Genomic DNA, 19,971 nt, shown 5'->3' with positions numbered 1-19,971 from the left:
TTAACATCTCAAATATAAAACAAGGCTCATAATATTTACAGTGAAGGATTATTAGGATACAGAGTGGGTTGGTGTGAAGGTAAGAGTAGGTACTTGGGTGTTTTCTCCCATTTAGGTCTGGATGGTGAAATATTATTCAGCCTGTGAAGTCTAGCCTGAGGTAATTTCTCAAAGAAGCAATTCCTCTGGCTCACTATCACTACCATTCACCCCATCATTTCCCTTCTGAAGTCTCCATATACCTTATACTAGAAAATAGCTCACTGAGCTGGTTATTCAGATTTATTTTTCCCATGTTCTACGCTGAGAGCTTCAAGAGAAAGGGCTAGTTTGTTTCACTGACATTCAACCTTACTGACCAGCACAGACAGGGAGTTAAAATTCATCAGTTGAGTCAATGAGTAAAACTATTCAAGGCCCAGTAAAAATGGTGTCTTGATCCACTGAGGCCATTCTCTGTTACATTCTGAGGTCCCCCTGGACAGTCTTCATACTTCTTTAATACACTATTTCAGAATCATTATTTGTGTATTTAGTCTATTTTCTCCATTAGATTGTGAACTGCTGGCATTATCTATGTCCTCATCTTCCATATAGAAAATACTCTACATTGAATGAATAAAGTGACTGATCGAATTAAGGAGTATTTCAACCTCCCTGGCCTATCTACTTCTTTCAGATCCTTACCAGTGATGAATGCATGAGGCAGGTGATTATTTAAATCTCAAAGAGTATCCTGGTAGCTTGGTGAAAATAAAAAAAAAGTGCCAAGGAAGTCAAGGTAACTAAAATGCACTATAAACTTAATATTGATACTAAACAAACAACTTTTAAGGTGGACAAATAATTTTATTTTGTGCATGCAAATACATGTCAAGTACTGCAAACTTGTTCCATCAATTTTCTCTCAAACACTGGAAATCATGATGCTCTATTCTGTGAACAGCCAAAGCTAATATCTCTTCACTTCAGTGCTACAGCAAAAACACACAGAATTCACTCTTTGCTATTCACTATCATCACAACCCTCATTGTTCCATCTCTGCCCTCCCCCCATATACAGGCCTTATGAATCCTAGCCTTCCCCTGTTTAATCCTATTTCTATAGCACAAAGGGAAACATTACAATTTGGAAAATTCAAATTGAAATAAATGGAATAGAATTTATTCCCATATATATTCCCCATTTCATTGTACAGAATTATTTTAAATTATAGTTTTAAATAGAAGCTGAGTATATGCCTTAAAAATGAGCATTAAATCCATCTTAGAGATGGTGCCTGCTTTTTACATGATGGGTGTACACCATCTTTTAATTTCATTTACATTTCAATCGAACAATAGATTTGCAAAGAAAATGTCTAATACAGACGTAAAAATATTCACACTAGAGCTTCACAATCGGTTGTACAATTGACAAACAGGCCTCTTTTCCCAAACTTTCCAGCTAAGCAAATTTATAAAATGTAATCAATGCAACAAGAAAAAACATTTCTCTTTCACTTCCAGGGAAAAGAATATGCAATAAACAGTATAAATGCAGACAGCAGTTGCTGCAAGCTAACCACGATACTCCCAAGTGGCTGTACAGTGGATATGTGCAGTACAAATAAAAGCCACATGTGTTGTATCACAACTACAGTATAATTGTTTGCCCAGCTAAGAGAATGCATGCACTTCCATGCCTTGGGTTATAAAGTGAGGCCTAATTCTGGACAGATTGATGGAATATATGCAAATGACCTTGGCTTTTGGCAGTACTAAGTGCAGCCAGTGTCTGTGTTCCACTGGTTTAAGGAGATTTAAAATTTTTTTATTTAAAAAAAGAAAAAAACTGCCAATTTCAGACTTCGGGGAATAACTGCTCTTGGAGTAAAAATAGGACTCCACTCAAATGTGGGGTGTTCTGATTGGTGGCCTTGACTCCTTGTATTCCCTTGCCAGCAAAGGGATACAAAGAAACCGCTAGTATAAAGGAATGACTAGCAAATTTATTCAATTTATTCAGAAGATGAGATACTCCTTGAGCATGTGCATTTGTGTTCTGCTTGCAGAAGGGGTTCTTATGTAGGAGTTACAGCAAGTGATCCCAACAACACTCTTCATTCACTAAGACACAAGGAAATTTCTTCCAGAAAAGCAATACACAGTTGCAAATGCAACTTTCCCCTTGAATGATTAGTCACCAATACTAGTGACAGTCTGCTCAGAAAATGAATCTAGCAACTAGGGAAGAAATATTCAGATTCAAAGCTGAAATCACATGCTCAATCTGATCATTACAAACTCCACGCCTGTTAACAAGACAACAAGGGCTTTAACATCTAAAATGTACAAGCAAGCTAGATGGTTTTTAAAACAAATTTTCAAATGTTTAAATGATCCCATTTTAAATTCCTACAAATTACTGTGCATCCTGTAATTTTCTCAAAGCAACATACAAAACTGAGATGTGCTTTATAAACTTAGAATCAACTTGAAATGTGAGTTGAAAGTGACCAGATCCAAACAAATAGAAAATTTCATTTCTAGCATAGGAGGTTTCATTTATTATTCTGAGAGTAAACAGCTACTAGGAAAAGTATCAGTGCTACTGACCCACCGAAGTACCTCCTCTTAAAAATTACGATCCACAACTTTCACACATGACGCTGGTTTATGAGATGGTATTGAAAGTCATGGCAGGAAAGCAAAGGAATCTGCTTTGTTCAGGTACCAACTAGACAAAATACTTCAGTAACTTTCTCAGGATTCATGAGGTGAGATGGGACCATAAGGAAAGAACTACTGATGCTACATCATAGTATCTGAATGAGGCACATGAACTTCAGAATGTGACTCAGAAGTTTTACAAAACACAAAAAGTCAAAACAAAACAAAACCCCCCCACCATTTTCCCACTTTTCAGACCTCAGACTACTTTTTCCTAATTAGACCACACACCACATATGCAGTTTAGTTGACATTACAAACTTCCTCTCCTATTGCTTTATATCTTTTGATTTCAAATATATGTACATCATGAACATGTTGGTAAAAGGGTCAAATGACAGGGAATAACCCCAATATAAAAGTCACACTCTAGGTCTGATTTGTGATTTTCTCCTCTATGATACCATTAGGTACCTTTCAGAAGAAGGATCAGATAAACTGCTCTTTCTTCTCAAGTGGCAGAGAACCAATGTCTTTACTACACATTTACTTCACGCCATGAGAAACAGAAGATGGTCACTACATAAAGGATGCAATACAGAATCATCCCTACACAGAAACAATTCCTATGCTGTTAGTGAGGAAGAGAGTAAGTTTTTAAGAACAAGGAATTATTGTTTTATGGGATCACCTGCTGCAAGACAAGCATTATTTTAATATAAGTGTTCTGAGACATACCAATAAAGTTGGCAGGTATATACATACACTGATGCAAATGTAATTTCACTGGACAAGTAGGCAAACACCTAAGCAGTTTATCCCAACCCCCTCCAGCAGAGCACAACCAAGTTTCAAAACTTCAATTTTAAAATTAAAAAGATAAGGTTAAATACACAAGATCAATTTATGTAGTATATATTCACCCTCAGAACGTGCTGAAGATGTTTTGCGTAGTTCTGTTGCACAGAGGGTTCTTTCCCTGAGGGCACATAAGGAGCTCTCAAACTGTTAATAGGTCTCTATTTTGTAACAAAATAGCAATTTTAAAATCTTAAAAAAAAATACATTACCTTCAACATGGAAGATCTCACTATTTAAATATCCATGAAATAGACATACTGGTTTGCATATCCTTTTTGGAAATACAAACAGCAAATAAAGTACATTGGAAGCATTTCAAATGTAATAAGCGCATATTTTATAGAAAGGTTCTGATATAAATTATATAACAATCACGTTCCTGTAATATCCTAGGCTAATTCATAATGTTGGAAATAAGTTAATGTAACATGGTTTAAAACTCTTGTTCCTATTCATTTCAGGTTACAGAGTGAAATAAATAAAATGTCTTTGCAGGGAAAGGGGCACTGGCCATGGCAAAAAGGTACAGTACTAACCAAAGGAAACTAAGTCAAGGCTACTGTGCTGTTATGCTACAAACAAACATCTTCATACATCTGAGTATTAAATAAATGTGTAAGATCTTCCATACTGACACCAGAATATCAAAACTACCCCTTTGTTTCTCAGGTATATTTACAACTTATCAGTCACCTTATGAGCATGTTCATTAAGACAGGTATCAAACACCAGTATTTACTCATTCTGATCAAGAAATTTCAGGGAAATGTCAACCCTCCCGCCCCTGGAAATGTGCACAAAACTTTTTATCAAAATCTTATCTGATACAATGCTGTGGTTTTGTAAAACAACTAAATAGCTCAGACGACCAATAACATGATCCTGTTTAAGCATCTTGCTAGCAGGAAAAGCCCTTACATACAGTACACCTGGTGAAAGATCAGCTTGGCTTAAAATATTCCAGTACAATTTTCAGAGTAAACAACTTCACAGAAGTTAATTAAAAAATAATAATAAAAGTCAAACTAATCTTAAAGAAATAAGGGGGGGGGGGGGGGACAAAGACACAAACTATAGGTAAGATCACCAGGAAGGAATGCCCAGCTTTTGTTTTCAAATGTTGACTGAAATTTAGGTTTCAGTAAAATATCTCCCACAAATCTGGAGCACAGCTGGTTGAACATACTGCATACTTTCAGATGCCAAGTCAAAACACTTTTCAGTCACATTTTAGCAGGGCAGCAATCATTCATGTTTTTAAGTATGAATAAAGGTTAGCCAATATTCTATTATTACATGGTTCATAGTCTTATCAACCTAACAGAAAACAAAGAAAATTAAACCCCAACATGAAGTAACAATAAACAATATTTAACCAAGATAATGCAATGAACATCCAAATTAATTAAATTAAAAACCCAGCAATACCATCTTGTTAGTCAGTGCAAACGCTACATACAGGGTTTTCTCAAAAAGCTGAAAGCACCTGATTCTTTTGCCAAGTCATCAGATTCAATAATGTACAGGCTTAAATCTGCATTTTAAAAAACTGCCATTACATTAGTGCATAATTTATCAAAATTGTAAAAACGATTCTGCATAACTTAGGAGAATTTAATATCTAGTACATCAGCTGAAAGACTTAGGCACTTGGTTATATATTTAATTACTTACTTCAACAAGTAGCCTGTGTATAAATATTAACAAAGCAGAAACTATTCTTGAAAAATGGAAAACTGAAAAAAAAGTTAAATGCTACAGATAAAAGCACTGCACCACACTCCTACATATAATGCAGTAAAGAAACCTAGTATATAACCCTGTAAAATTCTATGGTAAGAACGTCTAACTCCACTCTTCAAAATTTAAAAAAAAAAAAAAAAAAAAAGAGGAAAAAAAATCCATGCAAAGTCCCATGAAAAAGATAAATAAAGCAGCTGGAATGAGATGGAAACTTCTCTCAGTGAAACATAAAATAGAAATAAATAAGTTAATTAAGTCTACTTTCACTAGATGTATCATTGTAGGATCCTGCTAGTTTAATAACTGAGTTGTTAATTTTCTATAGAAGCCATTTAAAATAGGAAATGGCTCAGTTACTGCACCGGATTGCTACAAACTCATAAAAAGCTGCTTGAAGCTTAAGTTAAATGTCCAAATTCCAATCACTTCTGGAAAGTGAACGTGTTACCCTAGTAAAGTAAATTTTCTTTTTTTTCATAATGCTAATGCAAGAGGGCTTAAAGTATCAAAGAGTCCACAGGAAATGGATGCCCCCAGTAATATCTTTTTTTTAAAAAAAATATACATTATATAATATATATTATATATATAAAAAGCTAGTGTAAATGCTTCCATGGTATGGTCACAAATTTGAAAGATGAACCTCCTTTCAGCTATTAACCATCTTCCCATTTGCAACGGATTTTAAAAAGTCGTTTTTATCTTCAGACATAACATGAGTTTTCAGAATGAGGTTGCCAACACTGACAGATGTGGTGATGGGTAGGCCACTCGCATTGCTGATGGACACTGGGAGTGGCTGGCTAAAGCAAGAAGTTACCGGCAGAATTGTTTTTTGCTCTTCCCTGGGAGAAAATAAATGACATTGAAAACAAATTAGCTTTAAGCGAAAACTTTTAGGAGTAACCATGCATGCTGAATAAAAGCTATAACACACTTTAAGAGCCCCTAGAAACAGCATATCTTTTTTTTTAGTGACTAAAAAAAAATCCCATTTTTGAAAATTATAATAAAAAATTAGAAGATTGGTTAGTTTAAGGCCAACAAACTATCAAGTTCAAGATAAACCCATATTTTTGGCAGTAATTATACTAAAGATCGAGAATATCTTAACATGATTTTTTTAAAGGGAAACCCTTTATTTAGGTTTTAATTCTGCATTTTGTAGTTTTGATGCTTGCCTGTCAAGACAGTGAAAGTATAACCTGATTGTTGTTCAGTCGCTAAGTCATGTCTGACTCTTTGTGACACCAAGAGCTGCAGCATGCCAGGCCTCCCTGTCCTTCACTATCTCCCTGAGTTTGCTTAAACTCATGTCCAGAGTCAGTGATGACATCCAACCATCTTATCCTTCTGATGCTCAAGTATAAAAATAAACATTGATCCCAATAAAAAGCAAGTTTCAGGCTACTAGCATGGAGCACTTTGATAGTTCAAATTTACCTCTGCTCTCCTAAAAATCCAGACTGACCAAATCATTGCCTTATTACTATGAGGTTTTCCCCTCATAGGATAAAATCAAAAATGAATTTAATGGTGTATCTATTTCTCTTTAAATATTCATGGCTTATGCCCAGTGGTTATGAATCTTACGTCTAACACTCACAGAATCACACGGTCTTCACCTAAACTCTGTCTCTTCTGCTCCAGAGGCTCCTCTTGGTGCTGCTGGACTGGATGCCCATTCTCTACTGCTGTTCCATTCAGCAACTGATCATTTTGAGAACTGATACCAAGCTGTATGTCCAGGATCTCCTACGCAAATAAAATGTTAATCCTTCGGGAGGAACATGTTGTGTACTTTAATTTCCAGTGGAGTAAAGCCTCCTGGATATCTAATTGTGGTACTTACTTCAATCTGTTCACCTTGTCCATCAGGTTCATCAGTATCAAGTGCTGACAGCTCTAACTCAATATCCCTATCAGGCTTAGTATCAGCTGCATCTTCTGTATAATCACTCTGTAATTAAGAAAAATACTGATTTCATATCTGTGGAAACTGGGGCTTCCCTTTTAAATGAAAATGCGAATCTCAATGACTGATATAAGAAAAGAAATCTGGGATTACAATTTTATTGCTACTGTTAAATTTTAAAATCAATCATCCACCAGAAAAAGCCATGCTAAGTAATGGCATAAAATGCACTAAACAATGGATAAAACAACATGCAGCAGCAGCAAACAGCAAATATACCAGGGATGAAGCTGAGAGGGTCAGTGTCCTTACCTCTCCATTTCTCAGTTCAATTTCCTTACTTAGAAGATTTAATGTGAGGTGACGGCCTTCATCCAGGGAATTCCACTTCTGTTGCATAGCCAGAGCATTGGCCTCCCTCTGAAGAAGCAATGAGTTACTCTTGGCCTAGAGGGGAAAAAAAAGAGAGTCAGGTTCCAGCCTTTAGCTTTTAAACATCATTCTTTTTTTAAAAATAAACTCAAAGCTGACTGACACAGAGCCTACCTGCTGAAGTTCAATGCTCAAAAGGTCTCCAGTACTGGAATGCTTTCTATGACCAGATAAATCGGTAACAATGAATCTGTCACTTTAAAGAGAAATTTGTTTACTGTTACAAAATGAAGCAACTAAAGAAGTAATGACTATATAATAACTATATACTATATATGTTTTACATAACAGATCAACCCTGAAAGTTTCAATCATTATTCCAGATGTAAACTTTTTTCAGAAATTCATTATATAGTTAACACTAGCAAAACACAGTTCATGAATAACTGGGACTTCGATCTGTACTTTGGGAATATAGACAAGTCTGAGAATAGAGAATCCTAAAGAATTAAGAGCAACGTTACCGTTCAATATAATGTGCTGATGATGTAGCCTCATTACCATATGAACTCCACCTTGAATCAACAGCATTGACATAAGGTACATAATCTGTAGAAAGAAACAATGACCAGAAAAGTGAAAAATTAGATACAGATGTGAATGTATACCTTCCCCCAAAAATCCACTTTTATCTAAGTAGCCATGCTCTCCTGGCTAAGCTGTTTAACTCTAGGTTTACAGTGGTTGTTAAATGGAGAGACATGTTCTATACCTAACAGAGTGAGGATTATAAAGCACAGTGCTAGACCATACCAGGTGAAGTACTAATGATATGGATTACCTGATACACTGATGGGCTTGGTGGCACTTCCTTGGGAAGCAGTGGCCTGGACAGGGTCCGTGGTATGGTAACCAGTACGGGAAGATCTAGAAATTGCACCCCATTTTGAGATGATGGGTCCATCACTAAAAGGAATTATTGGATCTTCTTCTTTTGTCCTTCTCTGAGTTTCAAATAAATGCACTCTTCTCTTAACATCCCCACTGTCCAGGTCCTGTATAAACAGAAGAAAATAATAGATCGTGGGCAATTACTTCAGCTAATAATACAAGTAAAAGCTTTCAAAAAAAACATGAAATTAGGTTCTCTGGTAAATTTAATATTAACTATATATCTCAGTCATAACCCAACATCTATTTTTAAAACACTATGTTCAAATAATTTAAACACTGGGTGCAATTTATTTCAGACTTACCTAAATATAACTGCTGCTTACAGATGAGTTACTGTATATAGCAACAAAATGAAGACGAAAGCTTTCAATCATTCTAAAATTTGAATCAACATGCATAACCCTTGCCCCCCAAATCATACCATTAATACCGCATTTGAATTAGCAATCACATCTCTGGGCTCTGAATCAATGGCATTTATACAAGAACCGATGGTGCCACAAGACCAGGGAGAATAATGGGAAAGATGATCATCTTCAAATTTTGTGCCACTCACATTTTCAGAGAACTGGTTAAAAAAAGAACGAAAAATAAAAGCAAAGGCAATTGATAAGAAATTTAAATTACAAACTTGTAACTAATATAAAGTAACTATTATAGAATTCACAGCACTTTATAGTGAATAATTAAACATTCAATAACTAATATAAAAACTGTAAAAAGTTACAAATAGTACGTATTTATATTACATCTTAACAGAAACAGAATGCCTTCTCTTTTTCACTTTGTCCTTTAAGAATTCATAAGGAACCCCAGAGTGACACTACCCAGAATAAAAAACAATTTACAGCATGCCTCTAACATGGTACAAAGTGCTCCAAAAAATGAAAAAAAGCAAAAAAAACACACACATACATAAACACATACATAGAAATACATTTTCGTATTAAGCAAGTGGCAACACTCTTCTCAAGATGGTTAGCTGCTTTGAAGAAGTCTAATTTTGATGAGATAAATTTGGATCGGGATTGGTTCAAGATGGCAGAGTAGAAGGACATGCGCTCATCTCCTCCTGCGAGAGCACTGAAATTGCAACTAGGTGTTAAACAAACATCGACTAGAGGATGCTAGAACCCATGAAAAAAAGATACCTGACACGTCCAAAGACAAAGGAGAAACCACACTGATGTGGTAGGAAGGGTACAATCACAATGAAACCAAATCCCATACCAGCCAGATGAGTGACCCACAAACTGGTTAACAATAATACCAAAGAAGTTCTCCCACTATTGTGAAGATTCTGAGCCCCAGGTCAGGCTTCCCAGCCTGGAGATCTGACAAAGGGACTGGGAAGATGAATTTAAAAATTCAAATTTATGGATGGAAAAATATGCTATCTAGGATTTTTTAAAAAATATGTCTATTTTAAAAATTCAACAGTTACGGATGGAAAAATATGATGTCTAGGATTACTTGCAGGATTATTTCAAAATAAATCAGTAGGAAGAAGGGCTACAAATGAAACAAGATTGGCTGAGTTGATAACTGTATAATGGATACATGAAGTTTATTACTATTCTCTTTTTGCATATGTTGAAATTTTGTAAATTTAATGAAAAGGTTAGGAAAAAAATTTATATTAGTATATCTAGGGATAGGGAATAAACCAGATGAATCAAAGAAAAATTAACGGTTTGCTCTAAATATAACAGTATGGAAAACAGGGTACATTAAAACAATCCTGGTACAAAACCTGTCTTGAAATGATAAGAACAATACTTAACAGTGATTTAAAACACCATGAATAATAGTCATTTCTGCACTTCTTGTGAAGTAGGGAAGAAATGCCTCAGACAGACCAGAATTCAAATCCAAGCTATTTATAGGCTCAATTTATTACTTGGGCAAATTACTTAACTTCTCTGAGTAGGATTCCTAACCTATAAAATATGGGTAATACCTGCCCCCTAAGGATTTTGGAAGAATTAAATAACATGTAAATGCTTAGCACAGTGCCTGGCCACGTAAGTGCTCAATAAATGGTGGGTATAAATCTTATTTATCAATAAAATCTATAAAAATAAGGAGAACTATAGTGCTGGAAAGACTTGAATTCTTGGTGGAAAAGGACTGTGATTTGTTAGCAGTCTTCAGTGTCACAATGCCTGGCCATAGAGCTTACATACTCAATGTTTATTGAATTAAACTCAACTGCCACCAAACCAATGCAAAATATCCAACACAGCTATCCCTAGCTTGAATGAGTGCTCTGAAGTCAGTCGTCTGACCTGTCCCTGCAACATCAAGTGATTAAAACCTTTCTTTCTTACATCAGTGCGAAAGTCTACACTGAATAGAGGAGAAGGTGGTGTTGGTGACTGTGTTGCCACAGGAAGAGTTGAAGAGACAAGAGGTGCTTTCTGAGTGTGGTACTGTGCCCACTGCTCTGGCTTTCTTCTTATCTGCTCCTCGCAACTGGTCTTCAAATGACCACAAGGTTCCTAAGGGGGGACAAAAGAAACAATCTTAATCATCTAGGGAGCAGTAAATAAATTTAACTATGCTCTGTGGAAATAATGTGAACATTTATTATACTGTTGGGACAAAAAAGAATACAGAAGGGAAGTCCCCCTAGCCTATTCTCCATACACTTAAATGAAAGGGTTTAAATAATGTTAAGAGTAAAATCTGAGCACTCACTTTTCTGGTTTAGGAAAATCGTATGTATATATGTGGGGATAGTAAAAAACAGGCCCTGTCTTTGTATCTTGAAGATTTCTTTTTACTTTCTGATCACTTTCGTATCCAAACATAACATTTATTGAGCATGTATATGCATCAGGTGCAAGTCTAAGAGCTTTTTCTGATTTAATCCTCACAACAGCCTTATGAGGTAGGTACTACTATTATTTCCATCAAAAGTGAAAAAACTGACATAGAGAAGTCAAGTAAATTCCATTAAGTTACACAATTAGTAAGTGGAGGAGCCAGGATATACCCAAATGTTGTAACATCAGACACTAGACTCTTAACCACTGTGCTGTACTAGCTAGCATTCCTAGTTCCATTATCACTTACCCTTGGTAAAGGCACAGTTGTCCTTGGCTCACTTGGTGGCTGACAAGCCACTGAATAATACCCATCTAATGAGTTATATCTTTCCCGCAAAGACGTCTGATACACTGACGAGTGCATCACATCCATTGGAGGTAAAGAATTGCTTCTAATAATGTCATCTCGTTGGTACATAGGTGGGCGCCAGATGCGCCTGCTGTCGTACACAGGAGCATACATTCCAGAAGGTACTGGGGGAACTGGTCCATACGGCTGCGGAGGAGGAGGTTGGTAAGGAGAAGAATTCATTCGATCTCGAGGGGAAAATGTACTGTAATGATCGGCATATGGCATGGAAGCAGGTGGGAGGGAGGACTCTGGAACATTATTGGACCTCACAAAGCGAGGAACACAGGGAGCCACACCAGCTGGTACCGTTGGAGGTGGTGGGTAGTATCCTTGAAAATTGGAAAGAGGAATATTTAATGTAATTTTAGTAATATTTAACATCTTATAATGGTTTAAGTCTAAAGCAGCCTTTAATGTGGGAAAATAACATAAGTTTTGAATTTTAGTTACCCCTGGATTACAAAGATACTACATGCTTTCAAGACACCACTATATCAAAATCCTTAACATTCAACATTTTGTTAAACTGCTCCTTAAAAACATACAATGAACTATTAACAGATGCCTGGTAAATTTCCTTCGAGGGCCACAGGTTTTGGTTTAAGTAATTAGTTAGATCATTGATTCTTAACCTTTTGGGGAGCACAGTTTAAAGACATCCTTCATAATCCATATAAGCTGTGTGCTGTCCTTTCAAAATTATACTTTAAGTGTATATACACCAAACACTTAGTCTATTATTTCCGAGGATATACAAAACTCACTAAAGCTCATCTATGAACCCCATATTTGATTCATAGGACTGAGAAATATTAAAACTATTGGTAGGTAGAATCATAGATTCTTAAGACAGGAAGAAAATTTAAGGGTCATACAGTCCAAAGGATTAATTTTTTTAATGTAGATATTCTAGATAGCTATAAATGACTCAATGATTTACTACAACAAATGTTATATTGTAGTTTCTTTTTCTTAGAATTATCTAAAATCACTTACCAGTCTGTGGGTACTGTGGGACTTCAAAGGGTATCTGAGTCCTTGGATCTTGAAAATACTGAATGTTTTCAGAATGCTGAGGATATACTGGTACTCTAGTGATAAATGGGCTGGATTTTGGAGGCACAGAATTCAGCTCTGTTCCAGCACTAGTGGGCCCAGCTGAGGTAGCCGCTACATTACTTACAGGAGTCTTGGGTGGAGAGCCAATTTTACTAGAGAAAAAATTTAACAAATGGAAATGATACATCACTGCCTATGTCCGTTAAGTCTTCATCATTAGGAATTTTTCATAAAATTATATAGTGACCATTGACAGACAATGCTTCAGGTTTTTCAGGTGACAAATAAGGCAATGAATTTTACTGTTACCTTCTACTATTAGTTCACAAGATTATAGTAAAAGATATATTTTGGTGAGGGTGAAAAAAAAACACACAAATTCCAGGTAGGACTGTTCTATTAAGAGTTAAGATTAATTGAAATGTAAACTCAATGAAGAAAGGCGATTTTCGTCCATTTTGTTAACTGCTATATCCCTAGGACTGTAAACGTTTGTGGCATATAGAAGGCACTCAGTAGTATTTGTTGGACAAATGGGAAAGTTCCTGCCACACAGTAGGTAGTCAGTAAATATCTGCTGGACAAACAGAATACCAATAAAATGGTATTACTCATTAAACTAATGCAAAACACATAAGCTTTCTTTTATTTAAAAAAAAGAAAACACAAATGACTTTTTGTTGAGTCACCACGCAATCACTTCCAGAGGATCTTACCGTGGCTTCTTACATCCTCTGAAGAAGTCAAACTCTGGCAGAGAGAAGATATGTGGTGGTAACTGAAGAAAAACATCTTGTTAATGATGCAGGAATTCAATACACTGCATCTCAAACTAAAGAAGCCCTTATTAAAGCAACAGTTTTATAAACAACAAGGAATATGGGGTGCCTTTAAGTCTAGCTGAGATTAATCCAGAAGATGCTTACTTTTATGTGTATTTGTGTATCAAAATGTAGAAAATAACTAAGAAATTGTAGATAAGAATAGTAAGTACAAACAGCTTAGACGTTAAAGGTATTTTAGTGCTGGGCTTACTCTTTGAAGTTCAATAAAGGCAAGAAGGAAAATAATTAGGATTTCCTCATAACAGTAAGTCAATTCAGTCACTCAGTCGGGTCCGATTCTTTGTGACCCCATGGACTGCAGCACGTCAGGCTTCCCTGTCCATCACCAACTCCAGGAGCTTACTCAAACCCATGTCCATTGAGTCGGCGATGCCATGCAACCATCTCATCCTCTGTCGTCCCCTTCTCCTCCTGCCCTCAATCTTTCCCATCATCAGGGTCTTTTCAAATGAGTCAGTTCTCTGGATCAGGTGGCCAAAGTTTTGGAGCTTCAGCTTCAGCATCAGACCTTCCCATGAATACTCAGGATTGATCTCCTTTAGGATGGACTAGTTGGATCTCCCTGCGGTCCAAGTGACTCTCTAGAGTTTTCTCCAACATCACAGATCAAAAGCATCAATTCTTTGGCGCTCAGCTTTCTCTACAGTCCAACTCTTACATCCATACATGACTACTGGAAAACCATAGCTTTGAAAAGACGGACATTCGTTGGCTAAGTAATATCTTTAGTATCTCTGCTTTTTAATATGCTGTATAGGTTGGTCATAACTTTCCTTCCAAGGAGCAAGAGTCTTTTAATTTCATGGCTGCAGTCACCATCTGCAGTGATTTTGGAGCCCAAAAAATAGTCTGTCACTGTTTCCATTGTTTCCCCATCTATTTCCCATGAAGTGATGGGACCAGATGCCATGGTTTTAGTTTTCTGAAATGTTAAGTTTTAAGCCAACTATTTCTCTCTCCTCCTTCACTTTCATCAAGAGGATCTTTAGTTCTTCGCTTTCTGCTGTAAGGGTGGTATCATCTGCATATGTGAGGTTATTGGTATTTCTTGCAGCAATCTTGATACCAGCTTGTGCTTCATCCAGCCTGGCATCATGCATGATGTATTTTGCATATAAATTAACTAAGCAGGGTGACAAAATACAGCCTTGACGTACTTCTTCCCTGATTTGGAACCAGTCTGTTGTTCCATGTCCAGTTCTAACTGTTGCTTCTTGACCCGCATACAGATTTCTCAGGAGGCAGGTGAAGTGGCCTGGTATTTCCATCTCTTTAAAAATTTTCCACAGTTTGTTTTAATGTACACAGCAATTACTAAGCTTATTCTAGGCAATATGCTAAGTGCTTTACACAGATTATCTGCTTTTCCGTATCAGAATGTCACATACCATAAAATCTGGATAAGTACTTTTGGAATGGCAAATTCTTAGACTGCAGGAAAAAGGCACTCAAATTCATGACAAGGTTCAAGTTCAGGTAAGTTCAGTCATGCAGTCATGTCTGACTCTTTGCAACCCCATGGACTGCAGCGTGCCAGACTTCCCTGTCCATCACCAACTCCCGGAGCTTACACAAACTCATGTCCGTTGAGTTGGTGATGCAACCATCTCATCCTTTGTCATCCCCTTCTCCTCCCACCTTCAATCTTTCCCAGCATCAGAGTCTTTTCAAATGGGTCAGTTCTCCACATCAGGTGGCCAAAGTTTTGGAGTTTCAGCTTCAACATCAGGCCTTCCAATGAATATTCAGGACTGATTTCCCTTAGGATGGACTAGTTGGATCTCCTTGCAGTCCAAGGGATTCTCAAGAGTCTTCTCCAACACCACAGTTCAAAAGCATCAATTCTTTGGCGCTCAGCTTTCTTCACAGTCCAACTCTCACATCCATATACGATTACTGGAAAAACCATACCTTTGACTAGACGGACCTTCCTTGGCAAAGTAATGTCTCTGCTTTTTAATATGCTGTATAGGTTGGTCATAACTTTTCTTCCAAGGACCAAGCGTCTTTTAATTTCATGGCTGCAGTCACCATCTGCAGTGATTTTGGAGCCCAAAATATAAAGTCTGTCACTGTTTCCCCATCTATTTGCCATGAAGTAATGGAACCGGATGCCATGATCTTAGTTTTCTGAATGTTGAGTCTTAAGCCTACATTTTCACTCTCCTTTCACCTTCATCAAGAGGCTCTTTAGTTCTTTGCTTTCTGCCATAAGGGTGGTATCATCTGCATATCTGAGGTTAATGATATTTCTCCTGGCAATCTTGATTCCAGCTTGTGCTTCATCCAGCCTGGCATTTCACATGATGTACTCTGCATATAAGTTAAATAACCAGGGTGACAATATCCAGCCTTGAAATACTCCTTTCCCAATTTGGAACCAGTCTTGTTCCATGTCCAGTTCTAACTGTTGCCTCTTGAACCGCATACAGATTTCTCAGGAGGTAGGTAAGGTGGTCTATTATTCCCATCTCTTTAAGAATTTTCCACAGTTTGCTGGATCCACACAGTCAAAGGCTTTGACGTCGTCAATGAAGCAGAAGTAGACATTTTTCTGAAACTCTCATCTCTGGTTCCTCTACTTTTTCTAAATCCAGCTTGAAAAATCTGGTAGTTCACAGTTCACATACTGTTGAAGTATGGCTTGGAGAATTTTGAACATTACTTTGCTAGCATGTGAGATGAGTGCAACTGTGTGTTAGTTTGAACATTCTTTAGCATTGTCTTTTTTGGGGATTGGAATGAAAACTGACCTTTTCCAGTCCTGTGGCCACTGCTGAGTTTTCCAAATTTGCTGGCATATTGAGTGCAGCACTTTAACAGCATCATCTTTTAGGATTGAAAAAGCTCAACTGGAATTCCATCACCTCCACTAGCTTTGTTCATAGTGATGCTTCCTAAGGCCCACTTGACTTTGCATTCCAGGATGTCTGGTTCTAGATGACAAGGTTCAAAGCCATATGAAATCATGCAAGCTATCCCAAAAATTCAGATTTAAGGAAAAAATCTAACTTTCCATCTCATTCTGGCCAGATAGCTAGATTACTATAGCTACACTCTAGGTGAATTTCAGGATTCCAGGCCCTCCTTCACAGTAGACCCTCCTCAGTTCACTTCAGTTGCTCAGTCGTGTCCGACTCTGGCCTCCCTGTCCATCACCAACTCCCAGAGCTGGTTCAAACTCATGTCCATCGAATCAGTGATGCCATGTAACCATCTCATCCTCTGTCATCCCCCTTTCCCTGCCTTCAATCTTTCCCAGCATCAGGGTCTTTTCCAATGAATCAGTTCTTCACATCATGTGGCCAAAGAATTGGAGTTTCAGCTTCAGCATCAGTCCTTCCAATGAATATTCAGGACTGACTTCCTTTAGGACTGACTGGTTTGATCTCCTTGCAGTCCCTCTTACCTACATGCTTTTGTCTGAGCTGCTTTTTCCATTGACAAGACCCTTCCTTCCTAACTAGTCATAGTTTTGGAATCGTTCAGGTGTCATCACCTTACTGCTAAAAAATTTTCCACAATTAACCTCAGACAGAATTATTGCTATTTTTCGTGTTTTAGTTAACACTTGGAACACAACTCTGCTGCAGTACCTTTCAGCATATATTGTATCTGTTCATATCTGTTTCCCAAGCTACACTGGAAGACACCGAGAGGTAGGGAGTATATTTAGTTCATTTTCATTAACTATGCTAACTGGTCTGATATGTGGCACAGAGCAGAAGATTTACAATTTTTGAATCAATGAATAAATGATTTACTTAGATTTTCTTGTTTTTGAAAGTTTTTAAACACTGAGATATAATTTACACTTACAAAGTGTACAATTCAGTGATTTCTGGTATATTCCCAAGGTTGTGCAACCATCACCATTATCTTATTCTGTAGAAGCATTTTCATCACCTCTCAAAGAAACCTGTATTCATTAGCATCTATTTCCCATTCCCTTGTTCCCCCAGCCACAGCCTCTAGCAACTACTTATCTACTTTCTGTCTCCTATGGATTTGCCTATTCTGGACATTCACATAAATGGAATTCTACCATAATGGCTTTTGTATCTAGCTTCTTTCACTTAACATAATGTTTTCAAGGTTCATCCATATTGTAATACGTACTAGTACCTTACTCTTTCATGGTTGAGTGACATTATGGTTTTACAACTTTACCTTGCCAAAATCTTTCAAAAGCTCATTTCCTTAGCATGTTTAACACAAGGTATCCATTATCTGGTGCCAAGGTACACATCTAAATTTTCTTCCAATACTTCTCCCAGCAATATAATATTTCCCTGTTCTTTGATCCAACTGCAATATTGCTTCACTTATGTAAATGCTGTCTCCCCCATTATGTCATAAGTTTCTTAAAGGCACAGATATACATCTCATGTATTTTCAAGAGTGCCAAAAGCAGAGCTCAGAATTAGTGTATAAGCAACATTTGCTAAACTAGACAATGTTCTCTATCTCTTCCAAGACCTCTCTGAGGGAAGACCATCAGATCAGATCAGATCAGTCGCTCAGTGGTGTCTGACTCTTTGCAACACCATGAATCGCAGCACGCCAGGCCTCCCTGTTCAATACCAACTCCCAGAGTTCACTGAGACTCACGTCCATCAAGTCAGTGATGCCATCCAGCCATCTCATCCTCTGTCGTCCCTTTCTCCTCCTGCCCCCAATCCCTCCCAGTATCAGAGTCTTTTCCAAGGAGTCAACTCTTCGCATGAGGTGGCCAAAGTACTGGAGTTTCAGCTTCAGCATCATTCCCTCCAAAGAAATCCCAGGGCTGATCTCCTTCAGAATAGACTGGTTGGATCTCCTTGCAGTCCAAGGGACTCTTAAGAGTCTTCTCCAACACCACAGTTCAAAAGCATCAATTCTTCGGCACTCAGCCTTCTTAACAGTCCAACTTTCACATCCATACATGACCACAGGAAAAACCATAGCCTTGACTAGACGGACCTTTGTTGGCAAAGTAATGTCTCTGCTTTTGAACATGCTATCTAGGTTGGTCTTAACTTTCCTTCCAAGGAGTAAGCGTCTTTTAATTTCATGGCTGCAGTCACCATCTGCAGTGATTTTGGAGCCCCCAAAAATAAAGTCTGACACTGTTTCCACTGTTTCCCCATCTATTTCCCATGAAGTGATGGGACCGGATGCCATGATCTTCATTTTCTGAATGTTGAGCTTTAAGCCAACTTTTTCACTCTCCACTTTCACTTTCATCAAGAGGCTCTTTAGTTCCTCTTTACTTTCTGCCATAAGGGTCGTGGCATCTGCATATCTGAGGTTATTGATATTTCTCCCAGCAATCTTGATTCCAGCTTGTGCTTCTTCCAGTCCTGCGTTTCTCATGATGTACTCTGCATAGAAGTTAAATAAGCAGGGTGACAATATACAGCCTTGACGTACTCCTTTTTCTATTTGGAACCAGTCTGTTGTTCCATGTCCAGTTCTAACTGTTGCTTCCTGACCTGCATACAAATTTCTCAAGAGGCAGGTCAGGTGGTCTGGTATTCCCATCTCTTTCAGAATTTTCCACAGTTTACTGGATCCACACAGTCAAAGGCTTTGGCATAGTCAATAAAGCAGAAATAGATGCTTTTCTGGAACTCTCTTGCTTTTCCATGATCCAGCGGATGTTGGCACTTTGATCTCTGGTTCCTCTGCCTTTTCTAAAACCAGCTTGAACATTTGGAAGTTCACGGTTCACATATTGCTGAAGCTGGCTTGGAGAATTTTGAGCATTACTTTACTAGCGTGCGAGATGAGTGCCATTGTGCGGTAGTTTGAGCATTCTCTGGCATTGCCTTTCTTTGGGATTGGAATGAAAACTGACCTTTTCCAGTCCTGTGGCCACTGCTGAGTTTCCCAAATTTGCTGGCATATTGAGTGCAGCACTTTCACAGCATCATCTTTCAGGATTTGGAATAGCTCAACTGGAATTCCATCACCTCCACTAGCTTTGTTCCTAGTAATGCTTTCTAAGGCCCACTTGACTTCACACTCCAGGATGTCTGGCTCTAGGTCAGTGATCACACCATCGTGATTATCTGCATCATGAAGATCTTTTTTGTACAGTTCTTCTGTGTATTCTTGCCATCTCTTCTTAATATCTTCTGCTTCTGTTAAGTCCATACCATTTCTGTCCTTTATCGAGCCCATCTTTGCATGAAATGTTCCTTTGGTGTATCTGATTTTCTTGACGAGATCTCTAGTCTTTCCCATTCTGTTGTTTTCCTCTATTTCTTTGCATTGATCACTGAAGAAGACTTTCTCATCTCTTCTTGCTATTCTTTGGAACTCTGCATTCACATGTTTATATTTTTCCTTTTCTCCTTTGCTTTTCGCTTCTCTTTTCACAGCTATTTGTAAGGCCTCCCCAGA

At 37.6% G+C, this 19,971-nt stretch overlaps 1 protein-coding gene across 10 annotated transcripts in view; it reads right to left on the bottom strand.

Moving 5' to 3' along the window:
• Nucleotides 1–828: 828 nt before the first annotated feature.
• RC3H2 (ring finger and CCCH-type domains 2) overlaps nucleotides 829–19,971 on the bottom strand; it is a 59,849-nt gene continuing 40,706 nt past the window's right edge. For 2 of the 10 annotated variants that reach the window (XM_086325358.1, XM_086325361.1), the window contains 11 exons: nucleotides 12,677–12,891; nucleotides 11,576–12,009; nucleotides 10,828–10,998; nucleotides 8,919–9,065; nucleotides 8,385–8,598; nucleotides 8,068–8,152; nucleotides 7,718–7,799; nucleotides 7,484–7,618; nucleotides 7,109–7,216; nucleotides 6,863–7,011; nucleotides 829–6,101 (listed from right to left, as the gene is read on the bottom strand). In XM_086325358.1, coding sequence (XP_086181484.1) covers nucleotides 5,906–6,101; nucleotides 6,863–7,011; nucleotides 7,109–7,216; nucleotides 7,484–7,618; nucleotides 7,718–7,799; nucleotides 8,068–8,152; nucleotides 8,385–8,598; nucleotides 8,919–9,065; nucleotides 10,828–10,998; nucleotides 11,576–12,009; nucleotides 12,677–12,891 — 1,936 coding nt within the window. In that variant the 3' untranslated portion in view covers nucleotides 829–5,905. Of the gene's footprint in view, nucleotides 6,102–6,862; nucleotides 7,034–7,108; nucleotides 7,217–7,483; nucleotides 7,619–7,717; nucleotides 7,800–8,067; nucleotides 8,153–8,384; nucleotides 8,599–8,918; nucleotides 9,066–9,435; nucleotides 9,581–10,827; nucleotides 10,999–11,575; nucleotides 12,010–12,676; nucleotides 12,892–19,971 lie in introns of those variants that run through there. The other 8 variants (XM_086325360.1, XM_086325363.1, XR_015136369.1 and 5 more) reach the window with 7 other exon arrangements.

Source organism: Bos grunniens, chromosome 11 (genome assembly GCF_055505025.1).
Source record: "Bos grunniens cultivar Pamir isolate PY7600 chromosome 11, Bosgru_T2T1.0, whole genome shotgun sequence".
Classification (NCBI taxonomy): domain Eukaryota; kingdom Metazoa; phylum Chordata; class Mammalia; order Artiodactyla; family Bovidae; genus Bos; species Bos grunniens.
This window is presented reverse-complemented; position numbering and strand designations above follow the sequence as displayed.